Source organism: Podarcis muralis, chromosome 13, assembly GCF_964188315.1.
Source record: "Podarcis muralis chromosome 13, rPodMur119.hap1.1, whole genome shotgun sequence".
Taxonomy (NCBI): Eukaryota; Metazoa; Chordata; class Lepidosauria; order Squamata; family Lacertidae; genus Podarcis; species Podarcis muralis.
In genome coordinates, this window is record NC_135667.1 from 31,308,536 (window position 1) to 31,329,826 (window position 21,291).

Here is a 21,291-nt window from a genome sequence, read left to right on the forward strand (position 1 = left end):
TTCTGCTTGCAGAGGTGTCCTGGTTCATTTTAGCTTCTTGGTAGACCAGAGGGCAGGGCGGGAGGCTTCTGCTTTAACCGTTGTGTGCCTTTTTGCTGTGTTTGCCTAGCTGCCTCCGGAAGGGAAGGAGAAAAGCAGAGCAGGATACTCAGAGCTCTTGGGTGCTATGCACTGTTCAGTTTGTAATGCAGCTTATTGGGAGAAAGGGGGGAAGAGAGGAGGGCCACAAGCCCCCACCCTTGGCCCCCACCAACTTTAGCCTAATCATGGCTTCCCATAGCCTTCTCTTAACAATTATAGGGCTCTCACAAAAGATCCCTCTGGTACCCCCCCCCCCATTTTTCTTACTATAAAGCAGTATAAATATGAAATAATTATTATTATTATTATTATTATTATTATTATTATTATTATTATTAAATTAATTAATTAATTAATTTTGAGCACTGTTTGATAGTCTTGAACAAGGTTCAGCTTCTCCTGGTGCTTTAGCTTATCTTTCCTTGAAAGTGGGAAGGAGTCTGCAGCCATTTTGAAGCTCAGTGGGAGCGGATTTCGGGCATGAGGAATTCAGAGTAAGATCCAAAGGGCTGCTCATGGATACAATCAAAGATTGCATTGCTCCTTCTTTTTATGATGATTATTTTTATTCCTCATACATGTAGAAATGATAACGATCAAAACAATGCAACTAAAGAACTAGGTTTCAATCAACAAAAGCCGGACACACCCTCTTTCCTCAAATGAATATGTGCTTTTTCTTGCATGCATAGCCTATAGTTGGCTACAAATGTAGATGCTCCTGAGAAATAATTCTATGTGGTCTAAAACCCAGGGTGGAGATTCCTCTCTCTCCACACCACCTGACTGGCACCATTCCTTTGAGGAATTGTTGTGCTTTTCATCCCACTGAGCTGAACACAAGGGTATATTATATCTTCTTGTCCTCCAGAAACACCCTCTCAGGTCCTCTAGAGCTTCTTTTCTCCTTCCCCCCATAACATGTTCCTTAACAACACCATCTGCTTAACTGCTTGGTTTGGCTACTGCAATCTTAGGAAGCTGGCAGAAGATGAACTAACAGGTACAAGCAGTTTGAGAATGGCCACAAGCTCTGGACACTCCAAGTAGACATTTCCCTGAGGTCAGTGCATGGGAAGGGGTCCGAGTGTTGGTGCCGCCTTGCTTCATGTGTGCTTTGAGCCTGGCAACAGGGTCTACCTGCTGTATGTTAGCTGGCAAGTGACGTTTTCGAATCTGCCTCACTGTCATGCAAACTAGCTTGCCCTGGCAAGGTGGCACATCTTGGCAGAGTCCTGCCCAAATCAATGTGTGTGCCAAGGGGTCACGTAAATGGAAATCAGCTCCTCTAAGTTTTTGGACAGCATCAAATTCAAGAGGTAGCAAAATTAAAACTGGACAAATCATGGGTCTTCTGAAAATCTAAAGTGCATTCTTCAGGGATTGTTTTGGGTCCTGAGTATGAAATAATAATGTATATTTGGCAGCCTTTGTACTTGAGCAAAAGGTTTGAATGAAAGTAATGCTCCTCTTTAACTCAGCTCCACAAAATAAATATTTCATGGGATTTTGAGAGACATCTCTACAAGGTTTTTTTCTTTTTTCTAATCCACGGATGGGTAATCCCACCCCAGAACTATTCTGGTTCCCTAAGAATACCATATTTGAAATACTGTGTGTTGGAGTTGGACTGCTAGTTCCTATTGAAATCATTGGGACAGATTGGGCATGTCTTAATGTAAGGCCATTGATTTCAGTGGGAACTAAGCTAACAAACTTTATCTGGAACCTGCTATGTGTGTATGTGTGTGTGCATCAGCCTTCCCTACCTTGGTGCCCACCATAAATTTTGGACTCCAAAGCTGAGCCATCCAGCTGTCAAAATTTAAACTGTTGGCTCCTAAGAGCAGAGGCCTGTTTCCTATAACTTAGGTTGCCTTGCACAATAACAGTGACTGGAACCATAATAGTAATCCAGCAAGAAGTTCTCCTGAGCAAGCTCTTGTGAAGCTCCCGAGCTTATGCACGAGAATATTCTGCATTGTACCTTTTATCTTTGCTGTGCAGAAGTCAGCTACTATAGCTTTTGTTGGTCTTTTTTTAAAAGAATGTTCTGTTCAAAGCTCAAAATAGGCCCAGCTTCTTGTCCAAAGAAAGGTTTGGGGGCCCAAGATCTCTTGCAGCATTTTAACGAACTCCTATTATTAAATCAGCTTTGTAAACAAACCCACAAAAAGTTACTAGTCTGTTTCTATTTATTTTAAAAACCCCTTACTAGCCTGCTGGGGACACACAGAGGAAGCTGAAAAGAGCTCTGCCCCTCCTGCAGCTGTCCACTGCATTTTTATGGGGTGTATGGAAAAGGAGGGCATCTCCCCTTTGCCAGCCTACTTGGTGTCTGTGCTGAGCCCAGAGGAGAGAAAGGGTGTGCCATTCTGCCTCAACCAGCCCACTCATTGCGCTTCATCAAATTCCATGCCTTTGTCTGCATGCAGCTCCTTGTCACTTATCGCTAGCAGCCAGCAAGTGTTTAAATACAAGGGTGTATTAACTGTAGGTGTGGCCTGCTGTTTTCACACTCAACGACTAGGAATCCTTGTGTTAGCATTTGCGTTCCCTGAAAGCAGGGCCCATACTGAGGCTGACCCCATACAGGTAAAAGAGTGGGCTGTTCTTCAGGGGCGTGACACCACTGTGACTTTTGACAGATGCATATCAAGCAGAAATTCACCCAGATAGGGCTCTTTTTAGCCTTGAGGTCTAGCAATGGGAAAAGGAGGATCCCGTTGAACCTCAAGCCCGCTGTGCAGCTGTTAAAGGCATATAGAGCCCACGTCAGGTGCAGCAAAGCTGGCAACTGTGTGCTGGATGGACATCCCACATTCCATTTGGCGAAAAGAATGAGCAACCTCATATATGCTGTTTCTGGGCAGGTCATCTTGGTAAACTGGAGCGTTTCCTGACCTACGGCTACATTTGCTGCTAGGAAATAAATTTATCATCTGCCTGATCCCAGTTGTAGGCTTGTTCCAGTTTGGAATTTTAGCTGTCCAACCACACCCTCACTGAGAGCGGAACACAGACTTCAGATGCTTCTGTAGAGTGAAGAGCCTCATTATTTTCCTGGCTGGGCATAGGAGGCCCCCTCCTGGCGTATATGTTTCAAATTCCTGCCTTAATCTCTCCCTCCTGAAGCCGCACCTAGCGGGCAAGGCCAGGGAGAGAGGAGGGAGGATATGGAACAATGAAGTGCTTTGCTGTGACTAAGAAGTACAGAATTCACACTCGGCTCCTTTGGAGGCTGGAGAGGAGCCAGGCTCCCAAGCAGATTTCTGTTGCTTCCAAATGCACATTTAAGAAGTCTCCCATACTCTGCTGGCCTGGGATGGGCAAGAGAAGAGGTAGGCAGATGGATAGCTAGATTGTCAGGGTGATGAGATCTGTGTCTGTCTAATCTTCATCAAGATTTTAATCTGGAGAAGAGATTGGCCAATGAGGAGCTTGCTTTGGTCCCAGAAAATTGTTTTTTGTGTGTGTAGTATTCGCCCTTGGGTTGGATAAAAATGCCTACTATTTATCACCGTTGTTGTTCTAGTAGAGAATTTATGGGCTGCCCAAGCTTCCAGGGCAGCACATAGGTAAAAGAATAAAACATTACAATAACATTATCTCTCCAGGATGTGTTTCTGTTTCTAGGGGTGATACCTTTCCCCTACACTGCATGTGCTATATTTTCTTTCTGGGAAAATCAACTTTCCGTTTGGATGAAAGAATGGATGGCAAACTATAAATAAAGTGGTTTTCTTTCCTGCACCCTCCAGAGAACAGCACATCTGTTGTTGCTGCGATTGTAGTGTAGAACCTGGTTGTATCAAATGTCACAGGCATAAGTTTGATATTTGTGGCAGCAAGCAGTGCCACTCTCCCACAGTCCCATCTGCAAACCTTGTGCCATTTTTTTTTAAAAAAAGTTTGTATTTTCATTCATTCAGGATGCAGTCATATGCCTACTAATTTAGTAGGCATTACCCAACAGCATTTCTGAGTAAACATTGAGAGAATTGAACTACAATACTGTGCATGCATGCTTAGAGTAAGCCCAAGTGAGCTCTATGTAACTTGATTAAAACTACATAAGGAAAGTAATGCAGCCGAGGTGGAATCCTAAACATGCTTCCTGGGAAGTAAAGGCCAAAGTTGAATTTGCACAGTAGATGTAACAGTGCCCTGATTTTCTTTTTAAAATTAAAAGCATCTATAAAGGTACCCCTGCCCGTACGGGCCAGTCTTGACAGACTCTAGGGTTGTGCGCCCATCTCACTTAAGAGGCCGGGGGCCAGCGCTGTCCGGAGACACTTCCGGGTCACGTGGCCAGCGTGACAAAGCTGCACCTGGCGAGCCAGCACAGCACACGGAAATGCCGTTTACCTTCCCGCCAGTAAGTGGTCCCTATTTATCTACTTGCACCCGGGGGTGCTTTCGAACTGCTAGGTTGGCAGGCGCTGGGACCGAACAACGGGAGCGCACCCCGCCGCGGGGATTCGAACCGCCGACCTTTCGATCGGCAAGCCCTAGGCGCTGAGGCTTTTACCCACAGCGCCACCCGCGTCCCAAAAGCATCTATAGAAAGTGGCAAATTTGATCTGAGTAATTTAGGATGGGGAAAGGTGCATAACATTTAACCCTCCAGCTGTTTTTGCACTCAGAATACCCTCTCCCCCAGCTGCTGTTCCCACAAAGGATATACAGTATTTGGCATACCAATTTACACTTTGTTTAGTTTTGGTTTACAAATGAAATAGGGATGAAAGTAGGGGAAAATGGATAATAGCTTTTGCTTATTAAATTTTAAGTTATCTTAAACTTCAGGTTTTGGGAAATGCATATTGATTAATTGGGTCTAAATCAAGCAGTGGGTGGTATTCAACTAAGTTTCACTCTGAGTAGACCCATTGAAATTAGTCATATTCATTAATTTCAGAGCAAAACCTAGCTGGATACCATCCAATAAATAAAACCCTTTCGATCAGTTGACAGCTCATTTTACAGGTCAAGCAGTACAGCAATGCACCAGTCCAGCATAGGAGCTGCTTTTTTTTTTAAAGGAAGGAATGGTGAACACAAGCAATGTTACTTCTCCACCAAATTTGTGCCATGCCATTCTTTGACCCTTTTCTTTCCCATCCATTATTATTTGGAAGCTGAACACTCCCCCTCTTCAGTGCCAGAGTGCACAACAACCCTGGTTCTTTATTTTTCTTTCTCCCCCCCCCCCCCTAATAAATGGCAATACAACAATTTTCCCCCTCTCAGCTCCACACAAAAACTATTACAGGTAGATTTGGTATCACACTGTTGTCCTCAAATGGAGACTTAGGACACCATCACACAAAGGATGGAGACAGACAAAAAACAGCATCCCACAGCTATGGTACAAGTCTGGCTTTGCAACTAAAACGACAGATGTGAATACAGTCGAACCTCCATTTACGTAACCCTCTGGTTACATAAACTTCAGGATGCGTGCATGGTAATCTTGCAAGTATTTTACCAGGTTTCGCCCGCACATGCATGCACAGAAGCTGTCCTCAGATTGCAGAAACCTTGGGATCCGAACGGATCTCCGGAACAGATCCCGTCCGCAACCGGAGGTACCACTGTATACAGTTCAGGCAACTCTTTGCTTTTTATTTTATATTTAAAGTTCATGCATTTACCTATTCATTCATGGCACTGACTCTTTTTTATTTTTCAAAAAGGAAACTTCTTTTTAAAGTACAGAAAATGGTTGGTGGGGGAGTTTATTGGTGGCATCACTGAAGGTCCAATTTTGCAGAGCTGTGACATACCCCCCCCCCCCAGACCATGATACTGTAGGAGAATATGCACATTTGGCTCGATCTCATTGAGGACCCAAGTGCTTTGAAAACATCATTTTCTTGACCCAAAGTTTAAAATATGGTAGTGATGTAAGTTCACTGGCTGTCTGGATAAGCCCATATTTATTTGGAGCTTGAAACCATGCCCCTTCCCTTCTCTTGAAGCCTGAATTGGGCTGACGGTGCCGTTGTTCTTGCTTCTCTCATGCAACCGTGCTCTCAGGCCTTTAGCTGTTCCCTACGCCTCCGCCACCCCCGGTTTCGTAACGCCAGGCCCCACCAGGCTGGGAACATCACTCGTCTTTGTGTCTTGTTGGCCTTTTATACATGAAGGGGAGTGTTTATATGTGTTGTAGCAACCAGGCGGTTTGAGTGTGCCCATAAAGACTGCTGGATCAGTGACTCACTGCTCAGGAACGTGGACTTGGATGGGGAACATATGGAGGGGGAAGCAGGAAGGAAAGCTGTCCTGTGGAGCTCGCAAGTTGGGAGGGAGCGATACACAGCTGAGCCCTTCTACTTTGCCTCCTTGCAGCTCCCATAAAGGTGTACCCAGCCTTCCCAGGACCTGGAAATTAAGGACTTTGGAGTGCACAAGCCAGACTCCCCTCCTTCCTTTCTGTGTGCAGCAGAAAGCAGAGGTGGGGTAGTGAGGGTCTGCAACAGCACTCCCTTTTGTGTCTATATTGTTTCCAGGACAAAGGAGCCAATTTGCTCTTCCTTGTTCCTCCCAGTAGATTCTAGTCCCCTTTTGTGCCTTTGGTTGTGTATGCACACAAACAGCATCCTTGGTTGCTAATTTTCAAAGTGTGCTCTTGCCAGGGAATCCTGGGTTCCTCTTCCTCAGGAGCGAATAAGTTTCCTCAGTGGGGACATCACTATCGGCAGGTAAGCTTCCCTAAAAGGCAGCCAGCCCATCTACTCCCAAGCTTCATCTCAATGCATAGCCATAGGGGAAATGTTGGATGCATTCCAGGGCACAGTCTCAGGTCATACAAGGTAACGGCTATGAGACCCAATCCAGGCCCCATGTGAACTAAGTACAAGCCCTGGAACAGGCCTCAATTTCCTTCTGCAGTGCGCTGAGGGTTTCATGGCATACATGCAGAGGTTCCTCATGTGGAAAGGGTACCCTGATGGCAAAACATTTACAGTGTTACCTCAGGTTACATACGCTTCAGGTTACAGACTCCGCTAACCCAGAAATAGTACCTCGGGTTAAGAACTTTGCTTCAGGATGAGAACAGAAATCGTGCAGCGGCAGTGCAGCGGCAGCAGCAGGAGGCCCCATTAGCTAAAGTGGTGCTTCAGGTTAAGAACGGTTTCAGGTTAAGAACGGACCTCTGGAACAAATTAAGTATGTAACCAGAGGTACCACTCTATTGTTTCCAAGTGGCAGGCTGTGTGTCTTACTCAAAGTTGTTGGTGGACTGACTGGGAGGGTTCCAGACTGCCACTTTGCAGGCCATGCCATGCTAGACCCTTTGCCTGGCAAGCCCATCCTTTTTTTGGTCAATTTTACTGCTAAAGGGCAAGGAGTCGTTTTGAAACCACTGCAGAACCGAAATGGACTAAGCCAGGAATTGCTTGACCAAAACTAGCTAGAGCCTCTCTTCAACACATCTGCTTGTCATTTGTATCATCATCATCTTCATTAAATTTGCATCCTTAGATCTCAGGGTGGTTCACAGCATAAAAATACAAGATAAAACACAGTCTAGGGTGCTCATGGATGCACTCATGTCAAGTGTGCCTCCACTCATAATCCAGTGTGGACTGTACCAACTGTTCCCAGAGCATATTGGGGAGGGGGCGTGGCAGGGGGGGCCAGACTATTTCAAACATACCATCAGAGGTGTTTGGGGTTTTTTGAGAGAAAATTCTCTCTCTAAACCCCCCCCCCGACTGTGCTGCTTCCGGTGATCCACCCCTTTTCCTCCCCCTTCTACCACAGATTTAAATATGGTAGTACAGTAAGCCCCACCTGTTCGTGCCAGTTTTGAGAATACTTCCGTTGCGTTGTTGTGTTAGAATCATAGAATTGTAGAGTTGGAAGGGACTATGAGGGTCATCTAGTCCAACCCCCTGCAGTGCAAATATTTTGTCCAACATGGGGCTTGAACACATGACCCTGAGATTAAGAGTCTCGTGCTCTACTGACTATGTGCCCTCTCCAGTTTTTGTTTGTATGCACACTGGCAGTGGGATAAGTCTGTATATTCTTGCATACTTTGTTGAATGCTGAGTACTGTGGCTGCTGTTGGTCATAGCTCACTTCCATTTAAGTTTAAACAGTAGAGCTTGACGGATGGTCTTGAAACTTGCAGGTTTGAAACCTTGAGGACTTGAAACCTGCAGCTCTTTAAAAGAACAAAAGCTGAGAATCAGGATTCTGCTCTGCATGGCAGACCATGTTCCATGATTTGTGGTGTAGTAGTTCATCATGTGTGCCATAAGCCGGGGGGCAGTCAAGACGGGACCTACGTGCAACAGAGGGGGTGTTTGGAACTCGCCCTTCCTTGCACAAATGTTGTAAAGCCAAGGAGCTGATAAGGATCAGAGCCGTCCGGATATGGCCGGCTTCCAGGTGTAGCTATGCCACTCTGGAGAGGGGGGCAGCTTTTGTTCAGGCTGTCATTGTGTGACTTCCGGGGGAAGGAAGTGATTCCTGGTGTTGCTGGTCCAGCGGTGGCCAGAGTCTCTGGGAGACGAGGAATTGCCCTTGCAGGTGTTGTTGTGGAGAAAATGACTGCCCTTGCTGGATTTGGGGGCTGGGGGGTGGTGGGATATCCTGATTCCGAAGAACCACCCTTTCCCCCCAGAGGCCACATGTGAAGTTTGTCCCAGATTTGCAGACTGTATTACTAAAGCAGATGTTGGCCCTGCGTTGCCAGTAAAAGACTGGAAAACCAGGGCAGCTTGTGTCAGTAAACAGCAGAGGGTTTGGGTTAGAAAAATCATTTCTGCTCTGTTTGATTGCAGAATGGGTGCTCTCAGTGCCAGAAACTGAGAATCCAAGAATCACAGTTTCCATTGTTGTTGTATGATGGGGGTTTTCTTTACCAGCCTTTGCTAAAACCTGGTACTCTCCGATGGTTTTGGAATATAACTCCCATAAGTCGCTGCCAGCACAGCCATTCTGTACAGTTCGGCACTGGACCTGGTTTTTCTCAGGCATTACACTGCTTGTCTGGCAAACACGGGTCACCTGCAAACCTTAAAACAGCAATATCTGCCTGAAACCTGACAAGGACAACACTAAAAGTACCACCATATCCAAAAACAGTTTGTCAGAGCATGTTGACCTGGGTAAGAAGGACTGCTGTAGTCATGCCAGATAGATTATTTGAGATGTTATCGCAATAACAACAGCCCTATGAGGTAGACAAGTGTTTTTATCGCTTTGTTGGGGCTGAAAGTTCATGGCTTACTTACAGCCACCAGCTGAACCCATGCATAAGAGAAAAAAGGTCTGAACTCCTAGTTCAACACATTCTGTTATCACTATGCTACTTAAATAGCCAAAGTCCACGTTAGAACCAGATTCTGTTCTCATTGGGAAAGCAACCAGCCCAATCCTCTGGATGCCTGTAAAATGGGTGTCACTGTAGCCACATACACACTGTTGAAAGTTACTCTAGGTCTAGGATATTTGACCAGTGATGCTAATGCCCTACTGTTGCCTCCTTTCTTTCAGTGAAGATCCTCAGAGGATTGCCTTGTGCAGAAAGGCTTCTACCATGACGGCCCCTTTAAGGAGGCCCCAGTCCTCCTTTCCAGGAGACAGTCAGGCCAGCTGAAAAGAAGAGCAGAGTAGGGAGCAGCTGGCACCACCAAGACCTAAGGGCTCTTGGAGCTCAGAAGTTTAAATAGCCAAGAGGTAGTAATCAGGAGAGGAAGAAGTCTGGCTTGATGGAGAAGGAAAGAGAGGAGCAGGCCTGAGGGACAGCCATCTCTAGTATCCAGTGCAATTTCTTTCTTGGCCAGGGCATGGGGGACCTGACAAGAGGCTCTCCCTACCACCCTAGTACTCTTGGTAGAGGATATTGGGGAACCTGGCCATTTGAGTGCCCATTGGGTGTCCTTAGAAGGCACCAACAAGAGGACTGATCCCTTCCCTATATCCCATAGCTATGGGAAAGGGGCTATTGGGGTGCCCCACACCCCACAAACTAGAAATAACCTATTGTGAACCACCCAAGATGATTGGGACTGGGGTGAACTCCTGGTGTCTACAGCAGATATCATTGGAGAGGACCCAGGCATGGAGAAATGTGAGAGAACTTTCTGAGAAGGTTTTGGTATTGCTTTGATAGTTTGTAAAAATTTGGGACTGTATTACCCAGGAAAAGGTGTGTGAGATTGGGGGCCTTAGCTTGCAGCAAGGGCCGCAGCTCAATCCATCTGGAGCTGCTGCACTTTGCTTGCTTTGCCTTGAGTTAGGACTCATGTTTGAGCATATTCACCCATAGACTGTGGGACATTCAATGTGCCGGTCCCTTTGGGCAATGTAGCTCTGTCCCAGCTTAATACCTGCAGGGCCTTGTATGGTATACCATGCAGCACCTCAGTTGCATTGTCTGCCACACCAGTGCAGCTCTCTGGACGTTTTGCTGTATTGATGCAACCCCACAAATCGTAAGCTTTTCTTTGTCACGTTTGGACCCTTTCCTTCCTCTGAGGAGCTCAAGGTGGCTACCTAGGGCTATCTCATTTTATTATTGTAACCAACGTGTGAGGTTGTGAGACAATGACTTGCCCCATGCAAGCCAGTGGTCTTCACAGATACGTGAGGATTTTCAGCTTGGTCTTTTTCTAACCCGTCAAGGCTGCATTCTAGCTACTGCTGCAAAACAAAGAAGCCTAAACCAGTCTGTTGAAACGCTGCCGTTAGTCACGTTTCTTGAAAGGGTGGTGACCAGAAATGACTTCTTAAAAAATCATTTATAAAGCAATCATAGCAGCATTACGGTGTAATAGCACTATACTTCTCTTTCATTTAAAAACAGTATAGCTGGGAAAGCATTTTTGCACTGATTAAAAGATTGATTAAAAAATAAACGGGGTCATAAAGTGGCCTAAACCACAAGGGCTATAGTGGATGCGTGCTGAACTTCAGTTGTGAACCGCCCTGTGGTCTTTTGATGAAGGGTGGTATACAAATTTAATAAAGAAGTAAAATGGTCTCACCCACCACTGCTATATTGTACCCACTGTGTTCCAAATAGCATGGCAACTGAAAACTCAGTTGCAGCTCTCATAGTAGCTTACAGCAAAGGAGAAGTTTGGGGTCAGTATGTAGGAGTCATAACACCCTTCAACTGCCAGAGAAGACCGTAATACACCAGTTTTTAAAATTTGTAATATCCTAATTCATTATTTTCGGCATTATAGCAATCAGATAGTGTGAATGTCTGACGGCTTAAAGAATGAAACAGACAAATTACCAGCGCCTAACTAGGAATTCCAAGCAGGATAAGAGTTTGCTCCGTTCAGGAATTCCCTCTGCAAAAGGCAGGGGCAAAGGACAGTTTGGGCTTTTGCTGGACAGACTTGAGGGGGGTCTTAAAAATGTTCAAGTTTCCCAAAATCACAAGGTTCTTCATCAGGCAGAAAAGTTTTCTGCGTGGGAAGCTGGAATTGTCAGTGTTCCGTCGCCTTTCCTCCTGTGCCTCATTCCCCGTTTTCCCTTGGGCTTGGCTCGTGACTTTTCCCAGCAATTCCCTACCTCCCTCCCCCCCCCCCGCTCCTCTACTTTTCAAATAGTACCATTCCAGGAGTCATAAATCTGCCTATCTTTCAGGCCCAGTCCCAACGCTGTGTACGGTGGTGGCTATTTCCAGCGTGTCCCAAGAATGCCAAGCGGGGGATGCACGCTATGTGCTGCTTGGGTGAAAACCAATATCGGTTCCAATCTGCCCCCTCCTCACCCACATGCCTGCCTGCACGCTTTCCTTCTGCATGCAGGCACACCATGGCTGGGCCGGGCTCTGTTCAGAGAGGAACAAGAAGTTGAATTAACAGCAGAAGGCTTGGTCTAATTCTGATCTGAGGTGACATCCCAATATCTAGGAGGCACCACTTCAAACTGTCCTTGTGGGGGGGGGGGGCAGCAGAGGATAACATAATTGTGAGTTGCTTCATACCAAAAAATCTTCCCATCTAGAAGATCGGCATGTCCAGGAGACCAAGCTAGAACCTTTCCCCCTGAGTTTACTGCATAAAGGGATTATTATTCTTTGCATGGTAGAGTGTACATGTCTTGGGAGCCCCCACCCTGAAATGGTACAGTCCTGACTTAGGATGACCAATGCAGTGAGAACAGGTCTGTCTGCAGCTAGGAAAGTGATGGGGAAATGCACTGGAAAGCATGGATTGAACAGATGGTTAATGGGAAGATGTGTATACTCCACAACAAGCAAATCAGGGTGAATGCTCATTGTCATATAAATGTCCCTCAAACAAATCAGAACAAGTGCAAGCAAATCAGAGTGAATGCCCAATAAACAGGTTGTCTAGAGGAGCCCATTACTATTCAGAGCCTATTACTGAATTACAGTATTTCCTAATCATAGCATCCCACTTTCCTTTTTTTGCTGCTTTGGGCAAGTGCCATATCAGACTATAGCACCAGAGGGCAGCCTTGACTTTCAGCATTTTTTTTCAGGCAAGTGCCACAAACTTAATATATTAGTCATGGTGTCGTTCTCCACTATGAACAAATTTCTGACAACAACAATAACTTAGTGTAACTTAAAGCAAAGTACATATGCTTTGAAATAGTCACATACTCTTCTCCTGCATAGGCCTGCCTCTATTTCACCTCCTTTCTCTGTTGTTTCCCTGTGCTTATTATGGATTGTAGCTTCCATGATGCAGGGACCTGTTGTGTCTGTTTTCTTAAAGTGTCAAGGACATAGATGGTGATAGACATATTTAACAATAATGCGGAGGAGGTGGAAGAGGCTTATGGGGTGTGTAGTTTTGCTGCTCTTAGCCACTCTCAAAAGTTGATTATAGTTCCTTATTTTAACAATTCCCCCCTAACTTTACTGCACCTTAGTAGCTCATAATCCAATTATAGGCTGTCTGCTCACACTGTGAACTATCAGTCCTCATGCAGCACATCAACCACGAATTATAGTCCAATCAGGATTATGAAAGTGTCTGCTTTTGCAGCATGCCTGAGAAAACAACAACATAAACTGGTGAGGGTTTATGTCCAACAGGGCATACAACGCAATATAAATTGGCTTGGTAGAGCTTGTGCCCCCCAAAATTGTACGTTGGAAATAAAGGAAGCTCTAAAAAATGTTCACAAAATGTCACATGATGAGATGGATGTTTTCCCAAATGCTGCCACAAACAATAAGCAGTAAGTACCCATAAAACTTGTGCAATCACATTCTTCACAGCTCTGAACAGTAACAATATATGTGGGAGAGATAATTATAGTTTTGCCATGGTCAAAATACTGCATTGGACTGCTCTGAAAATGTGGTGCCTTAAAGGGAGAAAGTCCTTTAGTGGTGGGGCCAGTGCTAGGTTGGAGAAGGTTTCTGCAAGGTGGGCTTCTTCCACATAGACAGACCCTACAGTTAGGCAGCGAGAAACAGCCTCAGGCAGCAGCAGTCCCTCCACTATTCTCAGTGAATCTCCTAAACCAGGTTTAGGGGACTCTTGGCCTTCCAGATGTTGCTGAACTAAAAGTCCCATCAGCCTCAACAAGCATGGCCAACAGCCAAGAATTATGGGAGTTGTAAGTTCAACAACATCTGGAGGGCCAAAGGTTCCCCACATCTGCCCTAAACTAGCCTGCCACCATTAGGTTCAGTGGAGGCTGTTGTCCCATCACCAGTGTGGAAATGATTCAATTGCCAGTGCAGGACATGGAATGAGGGGCATCACTGTCTCCTTTGCCCCATTCAAGGTATGGGCCCTGCAGCCCAAGAATGCAGCAGTTGCCCCAGCCACCTGCCAGAATTGGCCCAGATAAACTTCTGGTCACAGGAGCTAAAAGGTTTCTGTACCCCTGGTCTACACTGATCGGCAATAGCTCTACAGAGTTTCAGGTAGGAGATGTTCCCAGCTTTAGCTGGAGATGCTGGGAATTGAACCTGGGACCTTCTGAGCTTCAGCCCTTCCTCAAGAGAGAAGAGACACTTATTAGTTGATGTAGGGAAGAATTAAAGACGCCTTCAGTGGGGATTGCTTTCTCACCACAGCACAGGGAATGGGGCAGCCAGCAATAAGAATCTCATGATTTCATTCTTGTGTCTTGCAGGATGAGGTGAAGCTGCCAACCAAGCTGAGCATTAGTAAGTCTTTGAAAGAGACAGAAAAAGAAGGGGAAGAGGTCGTGGTGGATGAGGAGCATCCTGAAGAGGAACATATTGAGCTCTCCTCAGACGAAGAGGTGGAGGTGGAAGAGATTATTGAGGAGTCACGGGCAGAACGCATTAAGAGGAGCGGTATGAGGAAAGTGGATGACTTCAAGAAGGCCTTCTCCAAAGAGAAGATGGAGAAGACCAAGCTGAAGACCAGAGAGAACCTGGAAAAGACCAAGGTGAGGACCAGGGAGAACCTGGAGAAGACCAAGCAGAACCTGGAGAAGACCCGACACAACCTGGAGAAGAGGATGAACAAGTTGGGCACCAAGATTGTCACCAATGAGCGCAGGGAGAAGATGAAGACCTCCCGGGAGAAGCTGAAGAAGTCCTTCACCCCCGACCACGTGGTCTATGCACGCTCCAAGACAGCTGTCTACAAAGTACCACCTTTCACGTTCCATGTCAAGAAGATCCGAGAGGGGGAGGTGGAAGTGAAGGCCACTGAGATGGTGGAGGTTGGTGGCGATGAGGCAGAGAACACAGATCTTATGAGGGGTGAGAGCCCTGAGATGAGCACCCTTTTGCATATTAATGAAGAGGCGGACACGATGCTGGCAGACAAGAGTGACAGCGAGTGAGGCTAGAGTGGCATTGGAAGACCATCAAGAGCTGACCATGTAATCTTTCACGTTTCCCCTTTTTGGCCTCACATGGGTGTGCACTCACACACACAATATATATATATAGATCTTGCAGCCCCACCCCCCCAAATGCGGCACGAAGGTGCATTTTTGTATATTTCTGTTTCAGCATATAGAGCACAGGACTTCATAGCAATCCATCAAACACCATTCCTACGACCGAGAGCTTGCTTTGCCTGCCAGCCTGCTGTGGCAACACCCCTCGCCCACCCACCCCAAGGTGCTATCAGCAAAGCAATCCATTTGCATGCCCAAGAAGCATGCTGCCTCTTACCTATTCTCCTTGGGGCTCAAGAATGCTTCCAGGGACCAGAAGACAAGATTAGATGGACAGAAGGAAAAGCAGCATGGTGCAGAACCGAAAGAAGAAAGGGTTTGGCACAGTACTTTACTGAACTGGGGGAGGAAAAGTGACTGAGGAGGGATGCAAATGTAATGCCATGCGATGGTGCAAGAGGGAGGTCTGTGCACCCCGCAAACCATTTTTCAAGAGATTATTTTTTATGCAGTCACACTCTTAAGGGCCTTATATTTGCACACATGAAAGAACAGCAGCTGCTGCTGTGCACGCTGGAAGGAGGAGAGGAGAGGAAAAGTGTCGAGGCAGGGTCCCCTCCAAGCTATTTGGGCTGTTCGCTGAGTCTGGCCAGGAGCCACGCTTGCAACATGGCTCCAGTGGTCAGTGCTCATTTTCTGGGTTAGGGCATGGTGGGGAGTGGCAGACCAGTAGGTGTGGCTGTGAAAGAGGACAGAGAGCACAGAGAAAAGATGGATTGTGAGTCTTTGGCTGCAAGTAAAGTGTTAATAGCAAGAGCCAAGAGGAAACTCTTGTCCAGTCAGCCAGCCACCTTAACCCCTGTCCCTGAGCTGGATCCTGCGCACTGAAGATGGCTTTCTGCAGTGCCTGGGTTTCAGGTCAACATCTGTACCTTCCTGCTAGGCTGACTTGCAGCAGCCCATTTTTAACTTGGGCACTGCTTTTTGGGTGCTCTCCAGTGGGGTACCCATATGGGTTTGCTGTCGCTATATTGACTGAACTTGCTGCTTGGGGAGGGCTGTGGGGAGGGGGCGTTCAGTGACCCAAGACGTCTTCGTTGTGTGGGTAAGGTGCTTCTCAGCAAACTCCCCACACTTCCTTATAGCTACCTCTTTGGGCTTTTCTTTTAAAGTTTGTGGGTGAGCCTGAAGCCTCACTTTTTTCCCAAGCACCACCAAAAAGAGGCTTCTTTCCAGGGTGTTCAACACATGCAGCTGCCTACACACACACATCTCTGGTCCACCAATTCATGAAGTGGTTGAGCAGCCCCCTCTTCCCCACCTCCTGCTATGATTCTCCCCTGTGGGATCAAGGAGGGAAAGTCGGCAGCATGCTCAGTCCCAGCAGCAAACTCTGCCAGGGTTCCCTTGGCAGTGGTGCCAACAGAGCAAGATTTTGGGGCAGACATCTTAGCAGATTGAGCAGGTGGCCCCCCAAACCTAGCAAAGGCAGCTTCATCGTATTTTGAAACAAGTAATGCACATTGCCACCTGCAGCAATGAAGTAGTAATGCATTGCCATATAAGCTAAAAGGCCGATAAGGCCATTAAGTCCAGAGCCTAAAACAACCCACCAGTGACACTGTACCTCCACCATTCCATGCCCAGCATTTCCACCACAACCTATACCAATGCTGCCTGCTCTAGCAACTCAGCCAGTAGCTTGGCTGAGCCACCCATAGCCCAGTAAGGAGGTAGAGGGGTGTGTGTGTGTGTATAGGGATGTTCTTACTCAACCATGGAGTGTGCAAGCTCCCACCACACTAGAGTTTCCAGTGAGCCTTTCTGTTCTTGTTACGTTGCTGTGGATCTTGCGTCCGGGAGAAGACAGGAGTGCCCAGAGTACCAGATATGCTTGGACTTTTCTTAAGGCCATCACACATAGGGCAGAGACCACACACCACTCTGGGGAGAGAGCAAGGGGCAGGGGGAGGGTTGTGCCAAGCTGCTGCATTGTTCCTTTTCTAAGACTGCATCCTGGTGAGCAGCATGACTAATAAACTTCCTTTTCTAAAAGAACAGGTGTGAGGTGTTTGCAAGGGGCAGGGGGGAGAGCGGCATCAGGCAGGTCACTCAGGCAGGTGCAGCGCAGCACCAAGCCACACACATTAAGGGGACTTCCAGGCTCGCTTTGTTTCAGGTGGGATTCAGTCTCTGCCAAATTCAGGTTGTGCAGCGAAAGCCGACCTGCTGCTCTTGCTAATCATACTTTGTGCGCCGTAAGGAAAGCGACGGGAAAACACACTGGAAAGTGGGATAGTGGTTTCTTGACACAATATTGTATAACGTCACTGCAAACAAATTAGAATGAATGCTCAATAAATAGCCAACATCGTCTCACCTCCCTGCAGACTTTGTGCACACAAATCAGAACGAATGCTCAATAATTGGGGTGTCTGAAAGAAAGCATGATTATTATTTTTTATTCTTTACCGAAAGGACACATTAAGGCAGTACCTTTAACAGGCCAAACTTGCAGAGTAGGTGTGCAAGGTTTAAAGTTCTCCAGAACTCTTCATAGCAAGCAAAACTGGGGGATGGGCACTATTGCTGAAACCATGGAACCTGTATTTAGTATGTGAATTGGGGGGGTGGGGGTCAAGTGTCCTTAACAGTGCCATTTTTTAATTTTGAAGGGAAAGCAGCCAGTTGGAAGCTGTTGCTAGGGCGGACAGGCAGACTAAATCGCAACCTCACCTCCCTTTCTGTGTCCTGAGAAGAGGCTGGATAGGTAGAAGAGGGCTTCTAGGTAAGAAGACACAGAGGGTGGCACTGCTTTCCAGCTTGCTCCTCGTTCCTCTTAGCATCACCCTTTAGGAACTTGGTTGGGAGGCGAATGGAGGCAAAACTAGAATTAGCTGGCTCTGACTCTACTTCCTTTTGTCTCTGCCTTCTGCCCTACTGGTCCCAATGGACACTTATCAGCGCTGGATGAGAGCTGTAGTCCAGCAACTCCTGGAGGGCACCATGTTGGCTAACCTTGCCCTGGGCAGTGCAGCATAGATAGCTGGTTGCAGATGAAGCAGCCACGTTGTTCTCTCACATGCTCACCTGCATTCTCCTGGGTGAAGCAATGATGGAAATTCACTGCTGCAAGCCTAATACCTCCTGTTATGCCACTCAAAGGAGGATAGGTAACAGAAGAAAGAAGTTGTTCCTGCCTCAGCATGATGGCACCAAGATTGGTTGCTATCACCCCACTGCCTGTGATTGCAACGCTTTACCTGTTTGTGCACATTCTCTTTGGGTGGCACAGCAGGGTCATGAAGAGGGAGCAGGCAAAAGGAGCAGCCTCTGCATGCTCACTTACCCTCTCTCACTCCGTGGCATGATGGAGACAGTTGAATTCACTGGGCCCAGTCCCCGTGCCGCCTAGTAAGGTAAAGGATCCCTGGATGGTTAAGTCCAGTCAAAGGCAACCATGGCGTGTTGCGCTCATATCGCTTCAGGCCAAGGGAGCTGGCGTTTGTCCACAGACAGCTTTCTGGGTCGTGACCAGCAGGACTAAACCGCTTCTGGCACAATGGGATGTCGTAATGAGTGCCAGTACACGGAAACACCATTTACCTTCCCAGCACAGCGGTGCCTATTTGTCTACTTGCACTGGTGTGCTTTCGAACGGCTAGTAGGGGAGTGGCAACCTCTTTTCTAGGCTCTGTTGCAGGGCATAGGATGGCCGAGGATTATCTGAGCACCTCTTTTTACACCACCACCAACTGCAGATTGGCTGCTTTTCTTTCAAACAAAAAGCATCACTTTTCAGTATGCCCCTTTTAAAATAGTGTTGTTTGTCCCTACACAAGGCAAGCCAGGAGACACCACTCAGAACTATTTCCACCCAAGTACCTTAGTCAGGATCTGAAAGTGTGAATTCCATTTTCCCCTCCAGGTGGCAGCAGCTCCCCTTCAGGTAGGAGCATTAAAAAACAAAACAAAACAAAAAAAACCCAGAAGGGCACTGCCATTGCTGGAACACTGATACAGTCCATGTTTGTCAGCCAACTAGTTTCTTAGAGCCCCCAGACATCAGCGGAAGATTAAGGCCTCTGCTCTGCTCACAAACTCGATAGGAAAGAAGCCTAGCTGGATGTCATCAGCACCATTCTTCCCCTCCTGGGGAATCTTCGCCTACCCATTTGATCCCATTGGGGAGCATCCAGTGCTAATCCTACTCAAAGTAGACCCGCTGAAATGAATGAGCACGACCAACTTAGGGCCATTCATTCCAATGGGTCTACTTTGAGTAAGACTGGCACTGGATACGCTTTGCGCAGAAGAGGTCGGGTTTAAAACCAGGTAAGTTTGAAACATCCCACTGGTTTGTTCAGTAAGAGTTGCACAGCTGCCTCCTTCAACAACCAGGGGGGTTATGTGCACCCTTTCGAGGTGATAAGGTACGGGACCAGTGCTTTGACCTATAAAGCAAATAGTACCTTGGGGTGGGGCAATTCCAATCAGGAGAATGGCAGAGGGGAAAAGGTTAAACTACTCATCCATTAGCACCACGACACCAGTTCAAATTTGAGGGGTGGGGAACCAGCATTTAAAAATTGCATATCAGATTATGGATCTCCTACTGTTCTGCCTAGTTGTGCCTTTATTTGTGCCAATGGTGCAGGCTTAAACGCGCCCTTCCCATCACCCCCAAACAGCTGGCTTTGGCTTAGACCTAGCTGAATCTCTGGAAGTAGCAGGGCCGGCCCAGGATGTTTTGTCACTTGAGGCAAAACAGAAAAAGCCCTCCTCTGCCCACCGCCCCACAGTTGCTGAATGGAGGCAGCTTACAGAAGCCCTGGCAGGCTGAAGGTGGCAGGTAGAGGAAGAGGTGGGAACCAAGCACAGAAGGAGGTGGGTGGCATGCTCCCCAGGGCCTGGATCTGCTGCCCCTCCCAGCTGTCCCCAGCCTGCCACCCAAGATGATTGCCTCATCAAACCTCCTGGGTAGGCCAGTCCTGGGAAGTAGCCAGCGACTAATTCCCTGCTGGATGCAACATTCAACAGGAGGTTCTTGGCAAAGCCATCACTGATCCCACAGCACATCATCATCTGTTGGGACTTGCCGGGAAGAGGTGAAGGGGCTTTTCCAGAGTTGGCCCCTCCTCGCTCTGTAAGTGGCCCCAGTGACATGGAACACAGATGGTGACAGAATGAGTGGGTGGGTGATTGATACATTACTTTGGAACTCCAGAATGGAGTCCTCCGTTGAGCAATGAATAAGGACAAAAAGATAATGCCAAAATTCCACAGCTGCTCGCTTCTATCTGTAAATATGGATTTCCCATTCTTCTGACTTTGTGCTTTTCACTTCAAGAAAGAAAGAAAGGAAGGAAGGAAGGAAGGAAGGAAGGAAGGAAGGAAGGAAGGAAGGAAGGAAGGGGTGTCCTTATTCTTGAGTTTCCTTTGATGTTACTGAGCATGATGTGAAATGGTAAGGGACTGGGCTGATTTACCCACCCATATCAAGGCTGAGTCAGAAGTACCACAAGAGACTCCACAGATCTTTGGCAGCTGGAAAGGACAGATAACTACAAGCAAGTCTTCACTGGAACAGAGGGAAAGGAAAGGAAAATCTTCTGGGTGGTATACAACCAGCTTTTCTCAGAGTAGACTCAATGAAACATGTCCACGACTAACTTAAGTCCATTAATTTAAGTGGGTCTGCTTTCAGTGAAAATTAGATGAATACAACCGTCTGCACAGATAAGCATTTGCGTGGGATTCGCAGGGGAGAAGACAAAAGGGCAAGGCAGACCACAGCAGAAGACCTTTTATAAGATCAAAGCACAATAACCACAAGTTTCAACTGTCACTGCGGCATTTATTGACTTGAAAGCAAAGGTCATCATCGCCCAGTGACATCACAGCATATGTGGGTAACTCCGAAAAGATTTCAGATTACCACAAAAGGCCTGTTAAGAAATAAAGAAAGACATTTCACAAAATGGTTTGCTCAAAATAGGTGGGTACCACAACAAGGTGTTGCAACAGACCGTACACACTTGCTTTCCCCCCACAATCCCCAGCCACAACACCTAACAATGCTGTCATATCGTTTACATATCTAAGCCAACCCCAGGAGCACCAGATCTTACCCAAGTCTGTAAAGCCTCTGAAACCACTAACAAGATCTGACCGGAATCCTTCTTGGGGTGGCTCATTAAGTGCAACTGGGGGAAAATGTTGCAGGGCAGAGTGAGCCTGATCCAAATTTCTGCCAGCCAGTCAGCTAGTCATGCTCTTTCCCAGGAAACTACATTCCATCCCCCTCCCCCGCCCCCAAAAAGCAAGGTGCTATTCCCGGGCTATAGAGCATGCTCAGTCTTC

The 21,291-nt window shown here is 47.0% G+C and overlaps 1 protein-coding gene across 1 annotated transcript in view; it reads left to right on the forward strand.

The window, feature by feature from the left end:
• The window catches only part of CAVIN1 (caveolae associated protein 1), a 34,714-nt gene extending 17,407 nt beyond the window's left edge, over positions 1-17,307 (forward strand). The window contains exon 3 of the mRNA XM_028702374.2: positions 14,185-17,307. Coding sequence (XP_028558207.1) covers positions 14,185-14,868 — 684 coding nt within the window. The 3' untranslated portion in view covers positions 14,869-17,307. The remainder of the gene's footprint in view (positions 1-14,184) is intronic.
• The last annotated feature ends 3,984 nt before the right edge of the window (positions 17,308-21,291 follow it).